At 44.4% G+C, this 14,994-nt stretch overlaps 1 protein-coding gene across 3 annotated transcripts in view; it reads right to left on the reverse strand.

Moving 5' to 3' along the window:
• The window catches only part of AK5 (adenylate kinase 5), a 255,871-nt gene that overhangs the window by 14,748 nt on the left and 226,129 nt on the right, over positions 1-14,994 (reverse strand). For all 3 annotated transcript variants that reach the window (XM_070786293.1, XM_019957245.2, XM_019957244.2), the window contains one exon: positions 3,166-3,357. In XM_070786293.1, coding sequence (XP_070642394.1) covers positions 3,166-3,357 — 192 coding nt within the window. The remainder of the gene's footprint in view (positions 1-3,165; positions 3,358-14,994) is intronic.

Consider the following 14,994-nt stretch of genomic DNA (forward strand, 5'->3'; position numbering starts at 1 on the left):
ATGGGGAGGACAGCCCGGGGCAGGGGCAGGGATGAAAGGACTTCCTCCAAGAGGCCCTAGGAGAGACCTGAGGGCTGGAGCCCACACTGCTCTGGAGTCAGAACTTGGAGTGGTTTTAAATATTTGCCAGTGGTTCGTATATGTTACCTCACCACAGATCCAGCTGCCAACATCTCCAAAATGTGGGGGAAGCGGAAGAGCTGAGCCACATGCTACAGGAAGCTCCCTTCCCCACTAACTTAACTGTTTCTAAGGAGGATCCCAGAGATCAGCTGTATTGGAGAACTCGGTTAGCCCTGTGTCCACGTGCCAATCATGTGTGAGCATGTAGTACTTAGGCTAGAAAGATACAGGAGAGAGATAAAAGGGCTTTCCTGACTCTGAAAGTGGCTAAAGTCTTAATTCAGGATTTTCTCACCTCTGTAAATCTTGAAAGAGGAAGAAACCCTCTTCTCTCTGGATAATTTCCATCTGTGTTCCAGGTGGCATGAGGGTGGAAATCATGAATCCTGGAAAGACCTTGTCACCCAAATTATTAAGACCCTGCCCTTTTATGATATACTTTTTATTTGCTTGTTTAAAGATCTGGGTCTTTGTTTTATGTGGCAACTAAAGCTACACGAGGGGTTTTCCTGATAGCTCAGTTGGTAAAGAACCCGCTTGCAAGGCAGGAGACCCCAGTTTGATTCCTGGGTCGGGAAGATCCCCTGGAGAAGGGATAGGCTACCCTTTCCAGTATTCTTGGGCTTCCCTTGTGGCTCAGCTGGTAAAGAATCTGCCTTCAATGTGGGAGGCCTGGTTTTGATCCCTGGGTTGGGAAGATCCCATGGAGAAGGGAAAGGTTACCCACTCCAGTATTCTGGCCTGGAGAATTCCATGGACTGTATAGTCACGGCATTGACTATACTGTGATGGACTATATAGTCCATGGGGTCACAAAGAGTCGGACATGACTAAGTGACTTTCACTTTCAAGGCTACATGAAGCACAGCAAACAGGATTCATCTTGCACATTAAGTCCTAGTAACTGGAAGGAGCTGCCTGTTGTGCTATGCTAACATCTCAAGACCAAGTCAAGGTCTTGAGGGAAAAACAACGATGGCTTAGCAGTGGCTGCTGTGGGTGAAAAAGGTGGGGGTGGTGTCTCTCATGTCACATACGGGACATCTCTGAGTTAAATCCTGGGACACCTCTCAGATACTAAACAGGGTTAAGTTCTTAAGGGTCTGGAAAATGGACAATTAACTGGCTCAGAAGATAAGATTTCATTATCAATGGTTTTCCCCAAGGAATCAATCATGTAGCTCCCTCCAAGATACATTATTGATCGAAGATGTTTCCTTTTACCTCCCTGGGAAAAGCAGATAGTAGCTGTCTACTCTCTCTCCTCTGTGTTGGGTTCTGAGGGTTTGGTTCCTGGATCCATCCCACCTCCCGGTGGTCTCCTGGCCTAATCTTCTTGGGATCCATTCCCGACTAAGCTGATGGAGTGAGCTGTCAAAGTGGAAACCCTGACTATGTCTGTTCCCTTCAGTAGCTCCCAGGACAGGTTCACCTTGATCTGGTCCCTGCTTGCCTCTCCACACCCACTTCTCTATCTTTTTCTTGGCACTTTATGTCACAGCCAAGCTCCTTCTGTGTGAAGTGCTCTGCTCCCCTCACAGCACCCCCACTTTGGGCTCAGCTTATTTCTTCTCTGGTGACCTTCCTCTGTCTTCCTTTAGATCAGGTTAAAGGGCCCTCAGAACTTACTCTCTGCTCATTTTCACTCCATATTGTGATCACTGATTTGTCTGTCTCCCCTACTAAACCCTGGCTTCCTGGGTGGCTCAGTGGTAAAGAATTTGCCTGCAAGGCAGGAGCCATAGGAGACATGGGTTTGATTCCTGAGTCGGGAAGATCCTCTGGAGGAGGGCATGGCAACCCATTCCAATATTCTTGCCTGGAGAATCCTGTGGACAGAGGAGCCTTGTGATCTACAGTCTATGGGGTTGCAAAGAGTTGGACGTGACTGAAGTGACTTAGCACGCATGCACACCTACTAAACCCTAGGCTCTAGCAGGCAAGGACTACATCTTATTACCTGCATCCAAACCATCAGGGCAATGGATGGCCCGTAGGAAGTGCTTGGTACATATATATTAAATGAGTGAATGAATAAAGATTGGGTAGCTTTCCCAAATTCATGAACTTTACAGTGACTCAGCATGGATTATTGCTCCTGATCATTGAGCTGACCACCCATTGCCTCACTGTTTCACCTCATCTGCTCTCCTGGCCCCATATGCTGCTTCTCCTAGTAACACTAGTTATTGCAAGAAACTGAGTCAGCCAAGTGTCAGTGAGGAACTATGCCAAAATTTAGACATTCAAAGTTGTTGAATTTTAGGTCTAGATGAGACCTTTTGGATTCTCCTGTGTAGCTGAGGTCTGAAAGTCAGAACTAATGCCTTATCCCTCGTCCTGTCCTCCCTCCCTCCTTCTTGGAAAAATGGAGCAACTGTATTGGCTTCTGTAAACACTGTATGACCAGCTTTTCATGATCCATATGATGATTGATACAAAAAGTGAAGAGCATAAGGGACCCACATGCTGGCCCCAATTGTGCAGCTGTATGCAGTTCACAGATGTGAGAGCTGGACAAGAAAAAAGGCTGAGTGCTGAAGAGTTGATGCCTTCAAATTGTGGTGTTGGAGAAGGTTCTTGAGAGTCCCGTGGAAGGCAAGGAGATCAAACCAGTCAATTCTAAAGGAAATCAGTCCTGAATATTCATTGGAAGGACTGATGTTGAAGCTGAAGCTCCAGTACTTTGGCCACCTGATGCAAAGAGCTGATTCATTGGAAAAGACCCTGATGCTGGGAAAGATTGAAGGGAGGAGGACAAGGGCATGACAGAGGATGAGATGGTTGGATGGCATCTTTGACTCAATGGACATGAGTCTGAGCAAACTCCGGGAGGAGGTGAAGGACAGGGAGGCCTGGTGTGCTGCAGTCCATGGGGTTGCAAAGAGTCAGACACGACTGAGTGACTGAACAACAACAACAATGCAGTTCTAATTCCAAAATCCCTAAACCTGAAATTTCCTACTTCTTTTCTTTGTTTTTGAAAAAAAAAAAAAAAAAGTGGGTAGTTGGCTCATTTTGGGGGGCCGTGAGGGGACTTACCTTATGTAGCTGTGTTTTTGTCTCATAGTAGGCGACCACAGGGATGGAGGCCCGGTAGTAGGTCTCAAGGCGCTTGGCGATGGTGGTGGTGTTGTCATCTGCCTGTGGGCTGTTCCGGCTCCTCTGGAGAAGGCGGTTGGTCATGGTGTCTGCTGAGCAGTCCATACAGATCACCAGGTGTGGGTCTCCAATCTGGGGATGGGAGAGGGCGGCACAACATGGTCAGGAATTCTACCCTGCAAGGTTCTGGAGAGGCCTGGGCACGCTAGTTCTTTCCTGCCTTGACCTTCTGCTTTCTCTTGAGGTTCCAGGCCTACAATGTGACACAGCTGGGACAGGATATCACAGCTCCTCACTTCCAGGTCAGCAACTTTCCACAGAACCGCCCTCAGCTTTTAGGTCACCTCGTGTAATGGAGGGATTGCGTAGAATGCTGCCCAGTGCAGTCATAATCTGTCCTCCACAGCAGGGGGAGGGCTGTGTGTGTGTAATACTTGCTGCTGTCAGCCTTTCCTGATTTACGGAGGCAAGTTAATCACCTCTTCCTTTGTCCACCATTATGTCTTATACCAGCCACCAAGAGCACAGTACGGCTGCGTCTTGTACTATGTGGAGGTCAGTAGAGCATAATGGTTGAGCATACAAAGGTTGGAGTCAGGCTGCTTAGGGTCAAATCCTGGTGTAATGACTTGTCTCCAAGATGGTCTTCATTGGTTCCTTGCCTCAACATACTTTAAGCTCTTCCCACATTGAGACATGGTGACTATTCTTCTACCTACTTGAATCTGAGCTGGACTGTTATATATTTTGACAGAATATAGTGAAAATGATGTCACCTAATTTTGGAAGCAAGATCATAAGAAGTTTTGCAGTTCCTGCCTGGTCAACCACCATCTAAGATTTCCAATGATGCTCACTGATAAGCTGGGAGGAAGCACAAGCTAGCCTCTTTGAGAGGCCATGTGGACAGAGATGCCTGACCAGTCCTTGGCTGATGCAGATATCCCAGCCCCTGCTTCAGACCTGTCTACTTGGTCTTACCCCCCATCCGACTGCAACAGAATAATGGATCCCATCAACCCCCAGAAACCTATTAGAGAAAATAACAAATTAAGTTACTAACTGTGTCTCTTAACTTCTCTGCACCCCAACTTTCTCATTTGTATGATGAGGATCATCACAGAATTGCTGTAAGAATTAGGTGGCTCAGTGGTGAAGCACCACCTGCCAAGCAGGAGATGCAGCTTTGATTCCTGGGTCAGGAAGATCCCCTGCAGAAGGAAATGGCAACCGACTCCAGTATTCTTGCCTGGAGAATTCCATGCACAGAAGAGCCTGGCAGTCCATGGGGTCTCAAAGAGTTTGACATGACAGTGACTAAATGGCAGCAGCAATGCAAGTAGATTGCTTAGGATAGAGCAAACTGTAAGTATCAGCTGCTATGCTTATTGGAGTCCCAGGTGGCTCAGTGGTCAAGAATCTGCCTGCCAGTATAGGACACACAGGAGAAGTGACTTGATTCCTCAGTTGGGAAGATCCCCTGGCAGAGGAAATAGCTACCTACTTCAGTATTCTTGCAGACAAAATTCCATGAACAGAGGAGGCTGGCAGGCTACAGTCCATGGGGTTGCAAAAGAGTCAGACACAACTGAGCGACTTAGCATGCACTATGCTTACCCATAGTAAGCATATGGAGAAGGCTACGGCACCCCACTCCAGTACTTTTGCCTAGAAAATCCCATGGACAGAGGAGCCTGGTAGGCTGCAGTCCATGGGGTCGCTAGAGTCAGACACGAGTGAGCGACTTTCACTTTTCACTTTCATGCACTGGAGAAGGAAATGGCAACCCACTCCAGTGTTCTTGCCTGGAGAATCCCAGGGTCGGGGGAGCCTGGTGGGCTGCCATCTATGGGGTCGCACAGAGTCAGACACGACTGAAGTGACTTAGCAGCAGCAGCATGCTTACCCATATGAGCTACAATCTCTGTGTTCAGGGGTTAGGAATGCTCAGCTCCTGGCTCCAAGGCCAAGGAAGAAATGGATAGACAAGAAAGTGAAGCGATGAGCTCTACCACGCTTCTAAGAGGTTGACTGCACAAGGACAGTAGCTAGAAGCAGCCCACGGGGCCAAAGGGTAGGGCTTGGAGGTGGTTGGGGTGGGGGGCGGTGGTGCAGAGGGAGTGTGCAGAATGACTGAGGCATGGGTATATCCAGCCTTATCCAGTAGGTAATAAATAAATTTGTTCCTGAATGAATGATAGTGATATGATCAATAGCATGACTCTCCCCATCTCCCCATCCTTCTTAAAGTCTTCTTTTGCTTCTGATGCCTCTGGAAGACACCAACCTTGTCTCCACTACCAGTCCCAACTCTGGATCAAAAGGAACTGTTGCTCCCTTCCGATCTGGCAATGTAAAGGAAGTCTTACTGCTCTACCATGGAAAGCCCTGGGAGGGATGGGAACAAAGTCAGGGTAGAGGAGTACTTCAGGACAACACACACAGTTTTAAGTTGTCTGTGTTGTTCCATGATTTATCTTCCCACTCTGAAGGAAGTACTTCAAGGAACAGAGTAGAAAAGTTCTCAAAAATCTAAAAGGGTGAAATAAACCTCTGGGACATGTCATCTAATTTTTCTGACTTTATTAATTGGAAGAAAAAAAAGAGCATTTGAGCAGTATGAAAGCTGGGTGAAAGTTTAGAAGACAATGACCTGTGTCCACCAGCAGAGGGCAAGCTTGAGAGGCAGGCTAGGGTTTAGTTACAGCATTTGGCTTTTGGAACAGTTTCTGGCTGGGGTTGTGTTTGGAAACTAGGCTATTTTTCTTATTGTGGGGGTTTTCAGGCACTCGTGGGGACACAAAAGACAATTACGGGACTCATTTAGGTACAAACAGAGATTATGTGTGTCTGAGCAGGATCTGACAATAAATAAGTGCAGGACAGAGAGGTTGATTCCATGCAGAAAGTATGGGTCGTGGACCAGCAGCTCAGGTTTCACCTGGGAGCTTGTTAGAAATGCAGAAGCTCAGGCACCACTCCTGACCTGCTGACCCTGCATTTTAAGAAGATCCCCAGGTGATTCTTCACAAAATAAGACCTTGAGAAGCTGCTCCACCAAGCCATTTCCTCCTGCTAAGCCTGGGGTTAGACCTGACTTGTCTCTCCTGGAGTCAGCACTCTCTTCTTACATAAAAAGCTATCAAGCAATCATTCTATTTGAAAACGGCCTGTATAGATTTTAAGTTTTAGAAGTTTTAAGTGAAGTGAAAGTCGCTCAGTTGTGTCCAACTTTGCAACCCCATGAACTATACCGTCCATGGAATTCTCCATGCCAGGATACTGGAGTGGGAAGCCTTTCCCTTCTCCAGGGGATCTTCCTGACCCAGGAATTGAACCAGGGTCTCCTGCATTGCAGGCGTATTCTTTACCAACTGATTTATCAGGGAAGCCCTAGAAGTTTTAGGTTTATGTGAAAATTGAGCAGATAATACAGAGAATTACTATATATCTTTCCCCATCCCTGGTTTCCCCTATTATGTCTTTTAGTTCAGTTCAGTTCAGTTCAGCCACTCAGTCATGTCTGACTCTTTGCGGCCCCATGGACTGCAGCATGCCAGGCTCTCCTGTCCATCACCAACTCCTGAAGCCTACTCAAACTCCTTCAGGGGATCTTCTGGACCCAGGGATTGAACCTGTGTCTTCTACATCTCCTGCAATGGCAGGAGGGATGATGTCGCAATGAAACAATGCTGAAATGTTAACTGAAGTCCATAGTTGACACTAAGGTTCATTCTTTGTGTTGTGTATTCTATGGGTTTTAACAACTGCATAATGTCATTATCCAACATTATAGTAATGATATTTAATAGTTCCACCCTTCTAAAAATCTTCTGGGCTCTTTCTATTTAATTCCTCCCTCCGACTTCCCTGGTGGCTCAGACGGTAAAGCGTCTGTCTGCAATGTGGGAGACCCGGGTTCGATTCCTGGGTTGGGAAGATCCCCTGGAGAAGGAAATGGCAATCCACTCCAGTACTCTTGCCTGGAAAATCCCATGGACGGAGGATCCTGATAGGCTACAATCCATGGGGTCCCAAAGAGTCGGATACGACTGAGCGACTTCACTTTCACTTTCTTTCACTTTCTCTCTCCTCCCTAACCCTGCAACTACTGATGATTTTAGTGTTCTATAGAATTGCCTTTCCCAGAATATCACATTGTTGAACTTATACAGTGTACAGCCTTTTCAGGCTGGCTTCTTTCACTTAGCAATGTGCATTTAAGTTTCCTCCATGTCCTTTCATGGTTTCAGAGCTCATTTCTTCCACTGATGCTTTTAATGCCTGAAAGTTTTTGAAAGATTTGAATGAAACACCACTTAATTATTTTTCAGAATGCTTTGGTATATTCCTTTAGAAAGTTCCTTGGAGTAGCTCTGCCTCTTTTACCCTGGACCATGGTTAGTCTCTAACATCCCATGGGTGGGAGGGCAGAGAACTCAGCCCTTGTCTGGATGAACCATAGAGACTTACGGACAACTCCATGTCCCCAGTGCCCACTCCCCTGTTGGCTCCCTGGAATTCTGCCCCAGCAGCATGGCATTCTTCATGGTCTTTGGGTATTCAGGAGACCCTTATTAGAGCACACATGCCCTTGAAAAGGCATTGAGATGTGTAAGAACATTTCGGCAGCTGACATATTGTGCCGTCCCGCTAACAGGGGAGGAAATGGAGCCCTACATAGGTCAACTTGCCCAAGATCACTGAGGACTAGTTAGTGACAGTTTTGAGTCTGCTGTGTGTAACTCCAAAAGCTTGGTGGCTTCACCCTAGTGTAGGGTGCCAGAGACTTCAGAATGGGACTCAAGCCAGGTGCCTGGTGGGCTGAATGGAGCCGGGAGAGGAGGTGGGGTGGGAAAAGAAGTGGACAGTGTCAGAGGCCATTTCATTTTATTTATAAACTTGCTCGTGCTGTCTCTAGGGCTCTAATTGGGATCAGCACTCACCCTGACAGAGAGCAGCCCACCAGGATGAGGATGTCAGCTGACTTGTGATGATAATTTCGGCAGGTGGAGCATGAAGAGGCATTTACACTCCCTTCTCTGCCAGGGAATGGCAACCTACTCCAGTATCCCTTCCTGGAGAATCCCTTGAATAGAGGGGCCTGATGAGCTATAGTCCATGGGGTTGCAAAGAGTTGGACATGACTGAGAGACTAACACTTTCATTTTCAGGGCTTCCCTGGTGACTCAGATGGTAAAGAATCCACCTGCAATGTGGGAGACCTGGGGTTTGATCCCCGGGTCGGGAAGATACCCTGGAGAAGGGAATGGCAACCCACTCCAGTTTTCTTGCCTGGGAAATCCCATGGACAGAGGAGCCTGGCAGGCTACAGTCCATGGGGTCTCTAAGGGTTGGACACGACTAAGCGACTAAGCACACATAAACAGAATCACTGACTCTATAGAGGAATAGTGTTATGAGACAGTTAAGAGCAGTCAGGCAGAGGGATATACTATCATTATCCACACATCCAGGAAACTCATCTTTGTAGTCAGGCTAAGGGCAGAATTTCAGCTAAGAACCTCCTGGGGGGAAAGGAAAGAGATAACCCGTGCATTTACTTCTGTTAATATGTGTTTAGTTCGGCTGCTGTAGAGTAAATGTTGAGTTAACATAGGAAAGCACTACAGGGAGTCAGGCTGAGTACACACTCTCCTTGAGATGATAATAATCTATAAAGTGGGGATAATAATATCTCTTGAACATAATTGTAAAGATTAATATAATGATATAGGCAAAGCATATAGTTCAGTTCCTGGCACATTTTAAGTGCTCAAAAAATAACAGCTATTATTTAGATAGCTATGTATTCTGTATGACTTTAACTGCATGAGAATAGGTAGAACCAAGGCAGGAAGAAGAGACAACAGGTTATTTCTGGGTGGTTAGTTAGTCTTTGTTTTACATTTTCCTGTATTGTCTCATATCTATATAATTTCTATTTCTATAGTCAGAAAAAATACATATAATTTTGGAAAAAAATGGTAACAATTTATTGAACACCATATGCAGGCATATACATATGTAAGGCACATTTCAAGGATTTGATCCAATCTTCCCAGAAAGCACTGAAGCTATTTTCCTGTTTTTAATTGAACTATAGTTGACATATAATATTATGTTAAATTTCAGGTGTACTGCATGGTGATTTAATGTTCATATACATTATGAAGTGATTACCATAGGGTTACTGTCTGTCCTCATACAAAGTTATTACAGTATTGCTGACCATATTCTCTATGTTGAATATTACATTCATGTGACTTATTTATTATATAGCTGGGGGTTTATATAATCTTTACCTATTGCTTATTTTGCCCATTCCCCCCACTCCTTACCTTCTGGAAACCTCCCATTGATTCTCTGTATCTATGAGTTTATTTTTGTTTCATTTTGTTTGTTTGTGTGTTTTGATTTCACACATAAGTGATATCATACAGTATTTGTCTTTCTCTGTCTGACTTATTTAGATTAATAATCCTCTAGATGTATGTATGTTGTTGCAAATGGCAAGATATATATTTTTTGGTAATGGTTAGAGGTATTTATTTTCTTTTTTAAAAGCAATTTTAGTTGTGTATCTATTTTTGGCTGATCTGGGTTTTTATGGTTGCGCGGGCTTTTCTCTGGTTGTGGTTGAGTGGAGGCCCCTCTCTAGTTCGGGGCGTGGGCTTCTCGTTGCAGTGGTTTCTTCTGTTGCAGACTGTGAGCTCTAGAGCTCACGGGCGTCAGTAGTTGCAGCGCTGGGCTCTAGAGCGCAGGCTCGGTAGCCATGGTGCAGGGGCTTCGTTGCTTTGTGGCAGTGGACCTTCCCAGACGGCAGATCAAACCTGCGTCTCCTGCACTGGCAGGCAGATTCTTCACTACTGAGCCAGCAGGGAAGCCCAGCTATTTTCAATCTATATTTTATAGAGGAGGAAATTGAACTATGTATAGTTAAATGACTTGTCATGGACATATGAAGCCAGGCTCTGAATACAGGTCTGCGAACACAAAGTCACTATAACCAGGAGTTCACAAATGTGGTGAGAGATGGGGATGGTGGTTAGAAACCCCAGCTCCTCATATTACCTCTCTTTCTCTTTCACACACATGCACGCACACACACACATACACACACACACGGACAACCTTCCCTTATGCTTTGCTGGATACTAAAGGCACAGATATTTAACTCATTGCGGGTAAAACCAGGCTTGGGAATAGGAGATAGGGTGATAATAGAGGAATCACATACAGACTTAGCCCTAAGCTATGGACATGAGTTAGCATTTGGCCTTTAGTAGTGTCATAGCCAAGCAGATCCTCAAAGGACCTGCCTTTCAGAGCAATAACCTACAGGCATGCAAAAGCATCAGCCTGACTAACTAAACTGGATTTTTTTCAGCAACAGATGGTCCCAAGCATCAGGCACATCAGTCTCTGGGATATAGAGGGGCTGCTGAGATGTTTGTGGGTTGGGAAACTATCCACAAGCCTGAATGGGCTTCAAACAGAGTTGCAGGCCTGACAGGTACACACGGAACACTCACTGTGCTCCCAACCAGGCTGATTACTCTGAATCTCTGGGGTGAAATTGTTCATCTGTGTTTGTCCTCGCCAAATTTCAAATGAGTTGCTTGCCGGTAATTTGGAGGGTGCTGCACAAATGATGGGGTCCCTTCAGGGCATAAGTGAATCAACAGCGGCTCATTCTGTGTTCATAGCATCTTTGTTCATCTGGTCAGATTTAAAGCAGGTGTTTGTTTTGGAGGGTGGCATGTGTTCTCTTCCCATGAGCTGATTTGATATTAGAATCTTCTAAATTCCTGTACCCAGGGACAAATCAAGATCATGCTTGATCTTGGTGAATTTGTGCCGGCAGAATGTGGAAGACTGTCTTCATTGACATCTCACTTGAAGGTTGTCGGCCAGGGCACTTGCATATTTTAGCAATGGCTACATGAATTTTAGCATTGATTGAAACTACCGACTTATCACGTTGGTGACTCTTTCTCACTCCTAAGTTCTAGTTAGGAGTGTCAGTGTCTCTCCTCTGACACTTTCTAAAACCTGTCTGAATGGGGCCCACAGTGGGGAAGGAGGTTTTGCTTTACATCAGGAAGACTGTATGGATGATGTGAGTTCTTACTTACCAGTTAGAAAAGTTAGGAGAATAAAGAAAAGAAAGGAGAATAAAGAACATAATTTTGTTGTTTGCACACAGTAGTTGACAAAAAAGATGCTTATTTTTACCCTACATCTTATTTATCACACTTGGCCATTTGGGGGTTTCAGAAGAAAAGTCTACTACCACTGAGAGCAATTAAAAAGAAGACATTGAAAAGGATGTTTTCCCCAGCACTTCCAAGCAAGTTCATGACCTGTCCTGACCCTCCGAAAGACCCTACTAGGACTTTTGGACCTTAAGTTCACAGGCAAGGTCAAGGGTGAAATATCCTGGTGGGGTGCAGCCATCTTGAAGCCGGAACCTCAATCAACATTGCTGATGGGTGGCCTTTAGCACTCATCCCCCCTCCCCCCTTTTAAGGTTTTGCTCCCTTGTGTTTTAATGTTTACAAAACGGCCAATCCCCACTCAGCAGGGAGCCCCTCATGGGCCCAATCACACCTTCTTCTTTTCTGGATTTCTCCTCACCCCTTGGATTTACACAGGCCCTAATTCTGAAGTGGTGCAGGAAAGATGTCTTTATTCCTGTTATTCAGAGAGTATTCCCAGGAGACTTGTTCACAGCCTAGATGCTGGCTGCTGCTGCTGCTGCTAAGTCGCTTCAGTCGTGTCCGACTCTGTGCAACCCCATAGACAGCAGCCCACCAGGCTCCCCTGCCCCTGAGATTCTCCAGGCAAGAACACTGGAGTGTGTTGCCATTTCCTTCTCCAATGCATGAAAGTGAAAAAATAAAGTGAAGTCGCTCAGTCCTGTCTGACTCCTAGCGACCCCATGGACTGCAGCCTACCAGGTCCCTCTGTCCATGAGATTTTCCAGGCAAGAGTACTGGAGTGGGTTGCCATTGCCTTCTCTGAGATGCTGGCTAGATCAGAACAAACAAAAAATGTAAGACAGTCCACAGAAGACTTAATATTGTTCAGATGTTAAGATCTCAATACTGCCAAAGTGATCTACAGGTTTAACACAATCTCTATCAAAGTTCCAAAGGCTCGTTTTGTTTTTTTTTTTTTTTTTACAGAAATAGAGATAATTTTGCCCTAAAATTCTTGTGGAATCTCAAGGGACCCTGAAGAGCCAAAGCAATCTTGAAAATAACGAAGTTGGAGGGCTCACATTTCTTGATTTAAAACCTCATTACAAAGCCACAGTAGTCAAAATAGTGTGGTACTGGCATAAAGTCAGTAATTTAGATCAATGGAATATAACAGAGAGGTCAGAAATAAACTCTCGCATATATGGTCAAATGATTGTTGACAAGGGTACCAAGACCATTCAGTGGCGAAAAAAGTCTTTTCAAACAATGATGTTGGGACAATTGTTTATCTACATTCAAAGAATGGAGTCAGGATCCTTATGTTATACCATATACAAAACTTAGGTCAAAATGGATTACAGTGCTAAATGTAAGAGTAGAAACTACAAAATTCTTAGAAGAAAAAATAGGGGGAAATCTTCACAACACTGGATTTGGCAATAATTTCTTGGACACGGCACCAAAAGCACAGGAGACAAAAGTAAAAATAAGATAAATTGGTTTATATAAAAATCATAAACTTCTGTGCATTAAAGGACACAATCAACAGAGTGAAAAGGCAACCATCAGCTCAACAACAAAACCCAAACAACCCAGTTAAAAAATAGGAAAAAGACTTAAATAGACATTCTTCAAAGAAGACATATTAATATAAATGGCAATGAGCACATGAAAAGAGGCTCAGCTTCATTAATCATTAGGAAAATGCAAACCAAAATTACAATGACACCCATTAGGATGGTAACTGTGAAAAAAACAGACAATGTGTGTTGGTGAGGATGTGGAGAAACCGAAACTCTTGTACACCGTTTGTGGGAATGTAAAATGGTGTAGCCACTATGGCTGACAGTATGTATGTGTATGTATTGATTCCTCAAAAAATTAAAAATAGAATTAGCATATGATCCAGCAATTTCACTTCCGTGTATATACCCCAAAGAGTTGAAAGCAGAGTCTTGAAGAGCTATTTGTATACCCACATTCATAGCAACATTAATTACCACATCCCCAAAGCGGAAGTAACCCAAGTAGTCATCAATGAATGAATGGATAAACAAAATATTATTCCTCCTGAAAAGGAAGGAAATTTTAACATATGCTACAACATGAATGAAACTTGAGGACATTATGCTAAATGAAAAATAAGCCAGTGACAGAAGGACAAATGTGTGGGATTCCATGTATGTGAGGTACATGTAGTAGCCATTTCATAAAGACAGAGAGTGAACAGTGGTTTCCAGGGACTGAGAGGACAGGGAAGTGGGGAGTTACTATTCAAAGAGTGTAGAGCTTCCGTTTTGCAAGATGGTAAAAGTTCTAGAGATTGGTTGCACGACAGTACAAATACACTTCACATGTCTGAAGTAGACACTTAACATTGGTTAAGATGGTAAATTTGATGTTCTATAAATATGCAGAACATGGTAAAATATTACTGTGATTTAAAAAACACTAGAAGAATCCTCCCAATTCCATTTTGTAAAAAAAATAAAAGTAAAGTTAGTCACTCAGCTGTGTCCCACTCTTTGCAATCCCATGGACTGTAGTCCACCAGGCTCCTCTGCCCATGGAATTTTCCAGGCAAGAATACTGGAGTGGGTTGCCATGACCTTCTCCAGGGGATCTTCCTGACCCAGGGATTGAACCTGGGTCTCCTGCATTGCAGGCAGATTCTTTACCATCTGAGCCACCAAAAAAACCTGAAATGATCCTCCTAACATCATTTTGCAAAAAAGTGGTTAATTATATCAAAGTCTGAGCTCTTAAAGTAGTTTGGTGGGAAAAAGCTCATTAGAATTCTGGTGTGTGAATTCCAATGAACTACCTGGAACTGCCACAGGCCCAGGCTTTGCACACAAATCTGTTTCTCCCTGCTCACTCCTATCTTGACAAAGGCTCCTGAGCTGAGAGGAAGAAAGTCAGCCCTGGGGGTCAGGGCCACACTTGCCAACTAGGACAGGAAAGTTCTTCTCTGATTCTGATTGCAAGTAAGAAATGCAAGGGAGGGTTAGCAATTGTCCTTTAAGTATTTAGATGCCATCTAAGGAAATTAAAACAGGCTCAAAAGGAGGTTACAGTAACCCCTAGGAGACACAAAGTACAATTCCTCTCAATCAACGCTGAAGTTAGAGGTAGATGGAGATGGGCCCCCAAACCTTAGTCCTCCCGGTAGCTGCTACTTACCAATGAGTAGACGCTTACTAGCTGTTTGACTGTGGGCAAGTCACTTAACCTCTCTGGGCTTGATTCATCACCTTTACCATGAAGAAATACCCCTTTCTCTATCTAAAAGGTAATTAAAATGTATCAAAGGAAATTATATAATAAAATATTTTTAAAACTAGTCTAAAGAAATCTCTATATAAATATTAATTCTTGTAGGCTCTGGAGTCTTTAACAAACGGGGACAGTTATTTCTCTCTTGTTTGCACAAGAGGGACAAATTAGAGATAATGTATGTAAAGCGTGTAGCACAGGACTCAGCCCAGAGTAGGTTCTATAAATGATAGGAGCAATATTTTTCACTTACTGCTATTCTCCTGTGAGTGGCCTCCCAGTGAAG

This window comes from Bos indicus, chromosome 3 (assembly GCF_029378745.1).
Source record: "Bos indicus isolate NIAB-ARS_2022 breed Sahiwal x Tharparkar chromosome 3, NIAB-ARS_B.indTharparkar_mat_pri_1.0, whole genome shotgun sequence".
NCBI classification, from domain to species: domain Eukaryota; kingdom Metazoa; phylum Chordata; class Mammalia; order Artiodactyla; family Bovidae; genus Bos; species Bos indicus.